Here is a 14,325-nt window from a genome sequence, read left to right on the forward strand (position 1 = left end):
CTGAAGCAAATGTGTGATTATAGAAAACAGAGTGTTCTATTTTATGACTGACTGACTTGTTCACTTCCTCATCTAACCATAAACCTTGAAATGGGCCAAAACTCTTTTCTGGAGGCCAGCGTCTTTAAACCAGTGTAAAAGAGGGTAAATCTCACTTCACAAGGCCTAAAAGCCCTTTAAAATGGCATGCTGCACTTTGGGCTCTCTCTCTCTCTCTCTCTCCCCCCCTTCACACACACACACACACACACACACACACACACACACACAGTGGGGGAGACCGCTTCTTTTGTAAACAGTTGCAATGTGACGTGCTTGGAAAGCAAGTGAGCACCAGGGTGAATGCCACTATACACTCCTCAGCAGCTGAAGTCGGGCTACAGATGGATCTCATGCGGTGAGAAAGTTTCTCTCTTTTATTTTTGCCCTTGTTCCAGCTTTCTCCAAATGTTTGTGTGGGTTTAGCTTATTCTCTTTGTACTGGTGTTTCAGGGTTCAGTGACATCCATCTGTAAATTTACAGAGTGGAAACTGGGAACTTTGGATTTTATTGATTAAAATGATTGTGTCATGTTGTAACGATGACATGTGAGCTGCAGAAAATAACTCCGAGAGGCCACTTCTGACTTGTGCTGGCCACTCGGTCTTCCAAATCGCCATGGCATGTTTAAGTAATGCATTTTCCACTGCATTAAGCTAATATCATTGAAGCAGGCAGATTTAGCTTTGTTCTTACACACCAGAGCTCTACATCAAAGCTGTACGGCTCTAGCTGCCTTCAGGTGTTAAAAAGTTTACAATCAATGTTTTCAAAGCTATAAAGCCAATTGATTACAGACAAATGTAAAGAATAATTCTATTGTGCTAGTCTTGTGCAACTTCACAGGTTACTTAAAATAATTTGTTGGACGCTGTAATATTATGGGGACCATGAGCTAATCTCATATGTTGGAAGTGTCTACACTCTATGGATGTTGTGTCCTCTCCCGTTATCCTTCCTGCTAGGCATTTCTTGTAGCCTGTTGTAGTGCCCATTTAAAATAAGAGAGCATTTACTGATATGTGTAATGTTTACCATGCCTTCTTCTGTGCCAATGCTACATTGGTATCAGAATGAGGACCCGGCCATTGAGCTGGAAGAATTCATTTGGCATATCAGTGAAGTCAAAATGTGGACATCAAAAATGATATGGCTCACTGCCCTGATTGATACTGGCTTATCGGTGTCATTGCTATGTCCAAATGTGGTCCTTCAGACTGACCGTGGCACACTTGCAAACTGGGAATCAACAATTGTTCAAATCTAGTCTGCCACTAGTGGCCAAGTTAGCATCAGAGGGAGTAGGTGGCTCCTGGTTGTGGAGGGGCTTGGCCTTCCTAACCCTAGCTGCTGTTGTGTTCATCTTTAGGAAGAAAATGCTAGGGTTGAAAACAGGACAAGTGAAACAGGTTGCTGTGGCTAGAGACAGAGCTGATGCAGAGAGTCAAGGCTCTCTGGCAGTGTGGCCATCATTTACCATGGTGGAAGCTGGGGGGGAGCTGAACATGCAATGTTAGAACCAGCTGGTGGGCCTCTGGGGCGGAGCATGCTGTCAGGTCAAGGGCACCATTTTTTTGGCGGTTGAAGCTGCCAGTTTTTGAGGAGCTGAACATTCAGTGGTGGATGGATCGCTGACAGACACCGGCACATGGGCACTTGCTGAAATTTGTAACATGCGAAAAGAGACTTGCTGTTGGCATGTTGAATTAAGCATTGACATTCCTGGAAAAGATGTCATCTGGAAGGCAGAAAATGTCACTCCAAAATTATATCTTATTGATGCTTGCGTCACAGATGTGTATGTTAACTATGCCATGGGCACTAATACACCCCTATACCCTGACATACCCTGGCTTTTAAACTTTATGCTGGCAACAGTAGTAAGGTTTGTTCCTTTTCAGCTCATTAAACATGACATTTATTTCCTAACAGCTTGAAAGGCTGACTCATCAGACCACAATGTTTATTGACAACAGTTTGTTAATGAATTCCCAACCCAATGTGGTAACAGGTTTTTAATGCCGTGCTTGCCCTTTATGGACAGGTTATTTTATTCGATGATGATGATGGATATGTACTGTAAAAGTACCAAAATCCTTGCACTCCCTCTTTGAGGAACATTGCCCTTACAGCATTTCTAGTCTTAAATTCCCATTTCAACTTTTCCAGAACATGTTGCAGGCATCAATTTCAGAATGAACATAAAGTTGAGAAGGTGAAACATGTTTCTGTTCACATATAGGATCAAAGGGAATTTACAAATTGCATTTCACATACTGTCCCAGTATTTTTGGAATTAAGCTGTCTATTTATCACTTAAAAATTGGAATAATTTCAACACACTTTTCAATCGATATCAAGAATCTAAAAATCACTTTTGGGCCTTTTTTAAAAAAAATATTTTCATCTGTATACATTCATTTGGCATGAGAAGGAGGTGGTTGATAAATTGTGCATTATGGGCACAGATGGGCCAACAGCCAAAAAAATAGTGGCCCCATGTATGTAGAAAGTTAAAACATTTACCTCTGTTTCTCTCCAGCACTCTGCTACCTGCTATACTCTGTTACTTGTGCATAAGCCTTGGGGGGGCCCAAACAGTCCTGCTGAATAACATGTACGGAATTGTGCATTCACCAAACTTTCCTGAGCCGTACCCAAAGGAGAGAGAGATCCAGTGGAATATCAGCGTTCCAGATGGGTATCAGATTCGCCTGTACTTCATGCACTTTGACATTGAGCCATCATACCTGTGTGAGTACGACTATGTGAAGGTAAGTAGTCCGTTTGATCCAGGTCACCATAGACCCAGTATGGCCCAGAATCAGTGAGAATATCAATGCCATCCCTAATTAACCTTCAGTAAGGGTGGACCGTATGTCACTGATTTGTAATTTGCTGATAACTGGAGCAATTCATTCATTATTATTGGTCAAATATTGAAATTACATGGCTCAGATAGAGCCAGTGGTTTGATTATTCAGGGTAAAATACCACTGCTACACCAAAAAAGGACAGCTTGGACTCGTAACGTTTATTAAATCATCTAAAATATTTATATAAAACAATGCAAAGCATAATTTCCTGAAAAATGGTCTGATTTAGCTTTATCTTGTGTGAAATTAATTAATTATCCATCTTTAAAGCCTTATGTTCACTTCATTTGTGAATTATACAGTGATTTGTTTTATGCAAACACAAAATCACATTATCAGCTACAATAAGATGTTAATTATTAGTTAGTGTTTTGGCCCAGAATTAGTGGGAGTATCAATGTCATCCCTAATCTGAAGGGCATGTGCACACATCGCATTAAAATTCCATGTTGCAAATGTGATCATAATACCATTATCCGAAGAAACGGAACACTTATTGAAATCCTGGAAGTCCAATTTCCGAGCTTCCGGAGCCCAGCTGAGCGCCAGAGGGAGGTTGGCATCCACTGCTATTGTTGGCAAAACAGCAGTGCAGTAGATTCTTGTGCCAGCATGGCACAGTCTGCCAGGGTTTCTTTTTCACTTTGGTTCCCATTTTGTACCTTTTGGTGTATATACACCTTTACCACAGCAACATTGACCTCTGACCTTTAATAGGTCAGAGTTATTACTTTAATTTTGCAGTATTCTTATATTTATGTAAGAACATGATCAATTACATAGCTTTTTACATAAGGATCAATGTAATACCAGGTTCAGATCTGCACTCCTGACTCATGTTGGTATTGATATCAAATGACAACACATGGCCAAAAAATAACCCCATTATTAACATTAATGTTACTAGAATTTATTTCAAAGCAGCCAGTGGGGCTCCATGGACCACGTGGGGCATATTCATATTCAAATACCTCTAGTGGGTGCCACGACAACCCACACTGGCCATAGATCCAAATCAGCCGCCAGACACAAAGGGCACAGAGCACAGCTCAGTCCCTGCCTCTTATACATATACTCTGTGTGTATTGTGTGTCTGTGTATAACTATTTTTCACAGTTATGTTTCAATTTCTTTTAGCAAGAATCATTCATGCGCATTGTTTGAAGTGTGCAACTGTTTTATTATCCAAATTGTTTAGTTAAAGGGCACCTATATTTTTCTTATTTTATGTAATTCCTTGTGGTCCATTAATAAATGTTTTATGTTTCAATTTATTTTTATTTTCCCACTTTATCTCTTAGAAGTAAAAAAAGTTGTTATTGTGCCTTTGAAATTGATGTAAACAAGTGGCCTTTTCTCTAATTGGCACTTCATTCAGATTAAGTGACCTTTATAGGTCCCACAAACAGGGAAATTTCACCTGCACATTTAACCCATCCGTGAAGTGAAACACCACATACACCCGATTGAACACACGAACACACGAACACACGAACACACACACACACACACACACACACACACACACACACACACACACACACACGCACACACACACACAGGTGCCATGAGCACACTTGCCCAGTGGGCAGCCCTATCCACAGCACCTGGGGAGCAGTTGGGGGTCAGGTGTCTTGCTCAAGGACACCTCAGTCATGGACTGTCGGCACTGGGGACCAAACTGGCAACCTTCCAGTCACAGGGCCAGATCCCTAACCTCCAGCCCACGACCGTCTCATTCAAACTAGAACAATCACAGGTTGTACACTTATAAGCTTGCAGCTTCCATAGACATGTGGACGGGTGATTGGACATTTTGACACTAAAGAGTTTATGTCTTGCATTCAAAGCTTTTATTTAAAAAAACAGGGATTTTTATTTCTATGATGGCCATAATTAGTGTGACATCAATGTAACAGATACACTTCTGTACTAGCATGTTAGAATCCTTCTGTGCATGTGTCTGAAACAACTGGTTTCATTTTACTGGCGACATTGATTCCCAACTTTTAAACTGATTTCCAAACTTTGAAAGGACTTTTGAATGTGTGATGCTTTAGCTTTCATGCCTGTAACTTAAAATGATGCTGCTCTAAACCTCTTTACACCTTTCAAGCTGTAATGAATGTTTAAACGTGGTGACTGTGTTCCATCGTGCAAAACTAGCTTTCGAATATTTGAATCATCTTTGATCGAGATTTATATTTTATTACTAGTTTGTGAGCATCTTCCATTTTACTGTAACGTGTCCCATGGACCGTGGGTTGGTGCACTGGGTTTATTTAATTTTATCTTCACCTAGTTAACATTTTTCTGCAGATTAACCATCTGCTTGCGTCATTTTAAGTAGCACTTCTGTTGTGATGCATAAAAGGCCTGCCTAGCATTGCTGTAGTTTTCTTAAGCTCTTAAACATGCGTCGCCGTCTTACCCACACTTGCTCAAATTACACACTGTGGTGGGGTGTGCGCGCGATCTCTCTGCGTATGACCAATCGTTCACTGACATGTAGCGTAAACACCCAAACTAGGAGGCAGATAAGAGAAATGTTTCCATGTGATTGTGCTCCTCTGTGCATGGCTATTTGTGTGTGTGTTTATACAGCTATATTCAGGAGTAAGAAGTGTTTGGAGGCTTTGTTGATCTGACGCTCTATACTGTAACCAAATTTAAGTCAAGTCAACTTAAACCCACAGTCAGGGCAACAATAAGTAGCACTTAAATCAAAAACGCTCACATTACAAGCTAAAATTGTTTAAATCATGCCCCCCTCTTAAATGTTCACCCATAAGCTAGGACTCCTCCTATGATGTACACTCTCAGAAATAACCATCACTCGGGCAGTACACCTCATCACTTGGGTGGGACCCTCAAGGGTACGTCTCAGTACCTTTAGACAGGGACCATAATTGTACCATAATCCATTGCAATGATATTTAAGCTGTACTGACTTCACAAACCCAGCCTTGTTTTATCGTCGTGTTTTAAAACAAACATTCGGTTAAGCAAAAAGGTACAAATACATACTTTTCACCTGGAAAAAAAAAAAAAAAAAAAACTTATTTAAGGTTCAAAATTAGACCTTAAAACCACTGGTGGACCTTTGAGGGAACATTTGCATTGTTTATAGCTTGATGAACGAAAAGTGTACCAGCACAGAACCTTTATTTCTAACAGTGTATGATGTATTAGGGCTTGAGCGCTTCATACTCTCAGATTCCTGACTCTGCATTGGCTTCGTTAGGATTTGAACTCATGCTCATCTATCTCTGGAAGTTAGAGAGTGAAGATGTTTTTGAGCTCCTTATTTAAGCAGACAGTGCTCTGGTCACACTACCCTGAGTAATCTCTTCATTTTTTTCCAACAGAGACATTTAAATCGCTGTTGTCAGAAGAAAACCTCGTGTCTCCAAAGTTATAACTTACTTTTAATGTAACCAGACCCACCCCCCCCCCTCTCTCTCTCCCCCACCCAAGTCATTTTGGGTCATGGACTAAAAGAAATTCATGAAATATGCATACAATGTAAAGGGCAACAGGTATTTTCAAATTATGCCAAAAACCGAAAGACGTAAAAAAAAAAAAAAAAAAAAAGAGAACCTTGTATTTCATAGACCGGAATCTCAACGCAAGAACTACTCACTCTCCGCTACCTGTGTGTGCAGGTGTACTCGGAGACAGAGGAGCTGGCAGTGTTTTGTGGCAGAGAGAGCACAGACACGGAACTGGTTCCAGCTGATGAAGTTCTCTTGTCTCCAGGGAACGTGCTCAGTGTGGCGTTCCGCTCAGACTTTTCCAATGAGGAGCGGTACTCTGGGTTCGAAGCACATTACAGTGCAGTAGGTAAAATCTGTTAACACACAAACACACCCCTTTATATTTGGACTTCTGTGATGACTAATTGCGTGTACTCAAGTAAAATTGCTGCATTTCTCTGTGTAACTGTGTTTCATTTCATTATGTTAAGCACCTGACAGCATCTATTTTGTATGACTGACCACATCTCTGATCGCTGAGGTTCATCATTTGATTTTAGACCAGGGGGACATCAAAACGAGAAAACCAGTGACTAACAAGCGTCATTCTTCTCGGATATGGACGATATTAGAGCGGCAGTGTTTCCGCATTTGCAGAGTCCTTAATTGCCAGAGTGAATTGCACTGAAGCGATTCTCTTCTGTCTGTTGTTCATGTCTTCTCATGTCTGTTTCTGTAGATATTGATGAGTGTAGGGACAAAAACGATGAAGATCTTGCCTGTGACCACTTCTGCCATAACCACATTGGTGGCTACTACTGCTCCTGTCGCTATGGATACCAACTCCATTCTGACAACAGAACATGCAAAGGTACAGATTAAAGCGTAATAATTAATATGTAATAAATGTAATAATTAATATGCATTGTAATCTTCTTTCAAATCATCATGAAGGTCTTAGGCTGCTTTCAGAGGGCAGAGCATACTCCAGTCAAAATGCCGTGGTCAATAGGATGCAGGCTTTTTTTTCAACTGTGAATAATCACGGATTTTTACGGAATAACTCGGCTCATCATGTGTCACTTTTCACATTATTTTCACTGGAATATGTACGATTCCGTTGTTATCACAGATGTCCGTTTAAAACTAAATGAAAATAGATATGTACCCTTCACCACACTAGCTTGGTGACTAGTTTAACTTAGAAGTAGTGTTGTTGCTTAGTTGTGGTGTTCAAGGCACTTGCTAACGTTTATATTGGCAGAGTAAGACGAAATAAACCTGCTTGACCTTTTCTCCCCATCTTTCTCTTCCGAAAAGCACAATAAGTGTTAAAGATCCACTTTGTTCTTTCGGTTTCACAAAATTTATCGCAGGTGGATTTCTTGCAGATGTCTGAACAGCCTAAAAGTTTCCAAACTAGCTTAAAAAAAACAAAAAAACAAAACAAAAACAAAAAAAAACGTCACATGTCCTCGTATTTAATGACAGGATGTAGGATCCAGCAGAGTAAAGCTTTACGTTTTTGTCAAAGTTTCAGATCTTGCATTACCTAAAAACTGCTAAGTACTTGAGGTGGAATAAAGGCATGAATTTCATAAATTGATAGAGGCTTATTTTTGGTATTGTACATTAATCACATTTTGTAATACAGGCTACATTCTGGACAACTTACTCTACTCAGAGATTTCAGCATCATGGGGTGAATTTATCATCTAGCTACCACTTCAAAAAGTTAGTTTTCAAAAATAAAAAAAAATTTGGTCTTCAAGGAGCAAACACTTTTGCATGGCTCTTATTCAAGCCTTCATTTGAGCTTTTAAGTAGTTTTGGGGCAGTTTTCCTCTTTTGGTTTTCCAGCTCTTTTTCTTTTCACTAAGTACAGCACCGGTCACCCCTCTACAAAGGTGTGACAAACACTGGGTTTGCTGCAGCCTTAAATAGGGGAGCTCTCAGGTGAATCGGGTTAGCCTGATTACTTCACGGCTCCTTGCTGCCATCGCCCTCTGCTGGCAGCAGGCGGCGCAGGCTGTACAATTTCAGTGCTTTGTTGGTTGCTTGAATTTCAGAATTGTGCTGTATTTCCAACTGAAATAGTACAATAAGTATATACTATAATCATACCCTGTTTTTTAAGCCACTCTGCATTTACCTTCTAACACCATTACCGCTCAGAAGCAAACATATATACTATGTGGACACCTGACTATCAAATTTGTATGAACTTATTGGACATCCCATTGTGTGGTTGTATGTCCTGTATGTAATTTCTTCCACTGAGGTCCTTAGCATAACAGAGCATTAGGCCATATTCATTGGCTTCTATTATACATAAAGGTGCATAATGCAGCAGTGGTCCAAGTGAGGCTTTGGCTGCCTACACTTTTTGTCTTGGAGGAGGCAAAGTGCAAAAATTGTGGTGGACCTAGGGTCAAAACGATAAAAATACGCAAACAAGGAAGGTTTTGAATCAAGCTTTGAAAATCTCTTTTTAAAAAAGGGTAAAAGAGTAAAAGAATTTCCTCTCAAGTAAAGGGGTTGTTGATTGTGAGCTAGAGAGACATTGATAAGCTGAGATTAGTGGCTGGAATTCCTGGCCAAAGTCAGTTGCTTCAGGAAAATCTTACTGCCAGACCGGATCAGAAGGGTTCTACTGTGTAATACAGACTGAGGAATAACACCAGGTTTACATAGAAGTGAATAGAAAGTAGGTTAGTGGTAATACGTCTCAAGGTCTTTGCTCTTTTTACGTGATTTGAATGTAAGCGGTGGCTCTAAATGTGTGTGTGTGAGTGTGGGAAACTAAGCCTATTGACTGAATACAATAAACAATATTTTTAGTATCATATTAGAATATTAGATGTATCTTGTCATTTAGCATTTAACATATATACTGTATTTTAGATACAGTGAATAACTAAGTGACGTATATGTGTAATTGTGTGTGTGTGTGGGGGGGGGGGGGGGGGGGGGGGGTGGAAGGGTGGGTAGGTGAGAGGGTGTGGTGTGATTAATTGTGTATCGGTTTAATGTCCACTCTTTGCCCCTGCCTAGCTGACAGTAACCCAAAGCTGAATGGTAAATATTTACATTTCAGCTGCCAGTAAAATCTGAGGAATGTTCAGAGAAATGGAAGCTGTGCAACTCAGGGTTCAGCTTTTCAGTATTATTCTAAAAAAAATAGTAACTGACATACTGTATCACTTTAATAGTTACTTTTGTTGCCTTTTATATTCATTGTTTTATTTAGAGTGTTTAGAGTCTTGAAAGTTTTGTCAAAGATAATATATGATTAACGGTCCTATTTTGTCCACATCACTTTGTCCCATCAGAAGACTGAAGCAAATTGCTTTGTGTAGGTTCAAATTTGAGCAAGATTGATTATGATTATACAAAATAACATGATTCATTGCAATTTCGTCATATATTTTTTAGTTTTTACATAAACATTCCAAAATAACTAGAAATAAAATCTTGTCACTTTAATGTTGTACATTAAAGTTAAGACTCTCCTTCTCCTATAAAGTTACCATTTATGATGGCAGATATGATGTTTTATTATACCAGCAACAAGATCTTAACCTTAGACTGTAATTTAATGTGTGTGTCTTTTGTGTGTGTGTGTGTGTGTGTGTGTGTGTGTGTGTGTGTGTGTGTGTGTGTGTGTGTGTGTGTGTGTGAAATTACAGTGGAGTGCAGTGATAGTGTGTTCACTGAGCATTCCGGACAGTTTACCAGCGCCGATTTTCCAAAGCCATACCCAAAAAGCTCAGACTGCTTATACCGGATTGAGCTGGAAAAGGGCTTTCTGGTCAATCTGGAATTTGACGATAGCTTTGACATAGAGGACCACCCAGAGGTCATGTGTCCATATGACCACATTAAGGTAATGTATCACATTGCATGTGAGTGCTGTTAGAACCTTTTTTATTGTGTCCATCTGCAGTTTTTCTGTTCTGGAAGCCAATTGACCCTAGTCCACTGTGTGGACAGCAGTGGTACTCACTACACTAGACTAACTGCCAGCGTTGTGAATGAGTTTCATGTTTTTTACATATTAGTTACCTAGATTTTATTTAACTATAAGAATAATGTAACACCTGATTGTCACAGCTAAACCGACGGTTTAGTTAGAGGGCCACATATGTGGAGAAGGAAATGTGTTAACACTGTTACCACCACAATTGCCAGGTGCTGCTAGTGGTTTTGCCATTTTGAAAGCTCAGTGGCTGCCAAATAAATCTAGGGAGGCCAGGATTAGCTTCAAGGAAAATCTCACCAATTACTCAGAAGTGTTACAACATGGGCTCAGTGGGCCATAGAAGCACACACACACACACACACACACACACATACATTCAGTCTTACACATACAGTCTTACCACTAAGCCCTCAGACAAACATGAATTAGAAGTATAAATCTGGCACCTGCCTTAGCTTCACTCTCACTGCTCAAATTTCACTACACACCCTAAAACACTGCATGATCATTCGCTCCCTCTGCACCATATTTAGGCCAGCAAGTTCAATGCGCCTCAATCCTGCACTGCTTCAACACACCTGACTCGCCTGTGACGGGCTGGATTGGTTTAAGTCAGGCAGAAATACTAACGCGTGCATTCCCTTGGTGCAGTATACAAGTGACAGTTCAGATGACAGCACATGTTTTAGGCAGTAATATTGGTGTCAATATCAGTTATTTTAGTAATCTACTGACTATTTTGATGATTCATGATGTTTGCTAAGACCAAAAAATAAACAACATACACAACACAAACTTTACTAAACCATAACAAAGCATGCATACATTTTCAAAGTTAGCAAAATATGCACTATGAACTCTTTACAAATATGTTTAAGACTGTAATTGTTGTATTGATTATGTGAGTAAATAGAAAATGGAAATGACAGTGATGATGCTGACTAAGATGATGGCAATGATAATGGTGACGGTGACCTCATGTGTTCCCTGCAGGTTCAGGCAGGAGACAGAGAGTTGGGTCCGTTCTGTGGAGATCGTTCCCCTGGCAGGATCCAGACTGAAAGTAATATTGTAAACATCTTGTTCCACAGTGACAACTCAGGAGAGAACCTGGGCTGGAAAATCACCTACACTGCTACAAGTAATAGCAACAGAAATAACATGGCTATCTAAAGTGACACACACGCATATCTTAAGTGACATAGTTCCATAATTAATAATAATAATAATAATAGCTTGTTTCAAAGTTTATTAGCCTTTAAAGAAAAAATATTATTGGTATCAGACAACTTTGTTTCAGTAGCAGTATCAGAAAAGAAAATATGCCATTCATATTTGCAGCTAGTTAAGTATCTTGGACTCAACGGATGAGGTGATGTTTTTTTTTTTTTCTCACAAAATTCTTTCTGCCTGTTGGACATCAAAACACGATTATTTGATTCCTTTGTCACTTCTCACTTATGCTAAAGGTTGATTAAATGCTCTTAAAAGTCCTAACTAATAAAAGATATTGATTACTTGTGTCTGCCTAGATACCACAGACAAAAACAATTCCTGATTGGACAATTTTGTGCTCAGCATATCAAGTATTTAACCCTGTTTAACCCTCAATCCAGAACTCCAAAAAAAAACAAATAGTGCTGTAATACATGCAGTTTAAATACAGGCATAATTCTATTATTCTAAATTACAGACATGTATTTTTAGTTCCCAGAAATCATCAGGCCCATCTCTATGGCAGATGTAACTTAGACTGATATACAAGAATGTATCATTTGCATACCAGCTGTAGTTCTGCTGCTAAAACCATGGCACATAAATGCCTCTCGTTTTTGCAGGCAGTGAGTGTCCAGTACCTATAGTGCCCCCAAATGGTCATTTGGAGCCACTGCAGTCTCAATACTTCTTCAAAGAGCACATCACAGTGACCTGTGACCCTGGATACACACTGCAAAAGGTCAGCGATACAATACAGACTGGCACTGATACACACAATGACAGATAAGCACATTCTTTTCTACCTTTCGATTTCTTTTTCCGCCTGTATGTTTGTTTCTTAGGATGGAGAGAAATTTGAGCACTTTCAGATACAGTGCCAGACAGATGGAGCTTGGAGCAGCAGTGCACCTATCTGTGAAAGTAAGTACTATTAACTCACTTGTCTGCATGTATGTCACTTACCACTATAAGTTATCAAAGTTGCCAGTGAGTAGTAGAATAAGTGTACACACTTAAAAATAATGGTTCTTCAAAAGTTCTAGGGAAAATGGTTCTATAAAACCATTAACATTCAAAGAACCCTTTCTGCGATTGAAGTGTTCTTTGCACTGTGAAAGCGTTATTCAGACTGATGGAGAAACCGCAGTAGATGGTATTACATCCATTGGGCAGTCGTGGGCTGGAGGTTGGGGAACTGGCCCTGTGACCGGAAGGTTGTTGGTTTGATCCCCAGCGCCGACAGTCCATGACTGAAGTGTCCTTGAGCAAGACACCTAACCCCCAACTGCTCCCCAGGTGCCGTGCATAGGGCTGCCCACCACTCTGGGCAAGTGTGCTCACTGCCCCCTAGTGTATGTGGTGTTTCACTTCACGGATGGGTTAAATCGGGAGGTGGAATTTCCCTGTTTGTGGGATTTAAAAAGTATCACTTAAGTTATATGGAACATTTTTGAAAAGGGTTCTATATAAGCAACAAAAACGCATTCTTCTATTGTTACAATGTTGGTCTTTTTACAACAGAAGAACCTTTTTGGTGCTGTATACTTTATTAAAGAACACTTAAGGAACCATCATTTTTAGGTGTGTAGTAATAATGTAATTTAATCTGGAGGGTTTTTTTTTAAGATAGCTATCATTTATGTGCCACCAGTTTGTATCAGTTTGCCTGAAAGTATTTAGACAAAGCTCCGTATGAGTAGCTCACAGAAGTCCACAGATGCTTTGCCTCTGCTAGTCTCACAGGACCGAACATGATCTTGTAAGAATACATAACAGGGGACATCTTGTTGAATTTGTAGGGCTTCATTATAAGAGCACGCTCTAAAACCCACGCCCAAAGTCCTCTAGGCTGTGTTCATTTTTGGAGTATAATCAATAGCACAAGCTAGCAGAACAGTATTGTTAACGGTACTGTTTTTCCCTTGCTAGAGGAAATGTATATTTTTTGTCATCCACGCTCACAACACCTGTCTGCATGCTTAATTCGGCGCTTAAGCCATGCTACTTCACATTTCATCGATTTGCTGACAAAGACTTGTTAACAGTCAGACAATGTTGACGAGAGCATTGCTGCCCCCTACTTTTGGCTCCTTTACACAGCACTGGATTGGTTTAGAAGTTCCTCACTGATAAGTCTATGTTCCCACCCTCAATTTCTCATTGTTGTCCCCTGGATGTACCCATTACGAGACCACATCTGGCCCCACGAGACTCCGTCTACGTAGGGTAACAGCTCCACCGACCGCAGTACTAGTTTGATACCAAAAAGCTCTTGCCCCTGACGGATCCAGCAGATCCTGATGTTCAACTATGAACAATTTCTCCATTTACTGCCGTTTTACTCTTCTCCACTGTAATATGATGTCACATGTGCTGTTGTCACATTTATTTAATGTATGAAGAACATGCCAAAAATCTGTACTTCACTCTGCATTTGCCTTTTATCTTACTCGGATGACACAAACCACCAAGTCATTATTGACCCGCATTCTGCTCTAAATACAAGCGCCCAGAAACCATCAAAGGTCATTCAGCAATAAAGGCAGCATGATGCTTCTTTTTTAAAGTGATGGGAAACACCAGAACAGAAATGCCGATACGTTTAACTATTCCCAACACGGACCTGCATTATGTGATTTTGAACATTGTCGCAAACATTGAATTCAAACTGGAAAAGTGAAATGAATTAGAAAACCCTTAACGTGCACATGACTGCAACACAGGGTTGTCTTC

At 40.0% G+C, this 14,325-nt stretch overlaps 1 protein-coding gene across 3 annotated transcripts in view; it reads left to right on the forward strand.

Moving 5' to 3' along the window:
* Positions 1-256: 256 nt before the first annotated feature.
* masp1 (mannan-binding lectin serine peptidase 1) overlaps positions 257-14,325 on the forward strand; it is a 22,147-nt gene continuing 8,078 nt past the window's right edge. For 2 of the 3 annotated variants that reach the window (XM_017708875.2, XM_017708876.2), the window contains exons 1-8: positions 257-397; positions 2,583-2,814; positions 6,582-6,759; positions 7,132-7,263; positions 10,082-10,278; positions 11,368-11,515; positions 12,213-12,331; positions 12,435-12,513. In XM_017708875.2, coding sequence (XP_017564364.2) covers positions 384-397; positions 2,583-2,814; positions 6,582-6,759; positions 7,132-7,263; positions 10,082-10,278; positions 11,368-11,515; positions 12,213-12,331; positions 12,435-12,513 — 1,099 coding nt within the window. In that variant the 5' untranslated portion in view covers positions 257-383. The remainder of the gene's footprint in view (positions 398-2,582; positions 2,815-6,581; positions 6,760-7,131; positions 7,264-10,081; positions 10,279-11,367; positions 11,516-12,212; positions 12,332-12,434; positions 12,514-14,325) is intronic. The other variant, XM_037546843.1, reaches the window with a different exon arrangement.

The sequence above is a fragment of the Pygocentrus nattereri genome, chromosome 17 (genome assembly GCF_015220715.1).
Source record: "Pygocentrus nattereri isolate fPygNat1 chromosome 17, fPygNat1.pri, whole genome shotgun sequence".
In the NCBI taxonomy this organism is placed as follows: Eukaryota; Metazoa; Chordata; class Actinopteri; order Characiformes; family Serrasalmidae; genus Pygocentrus; species Pygocentrus nattereri.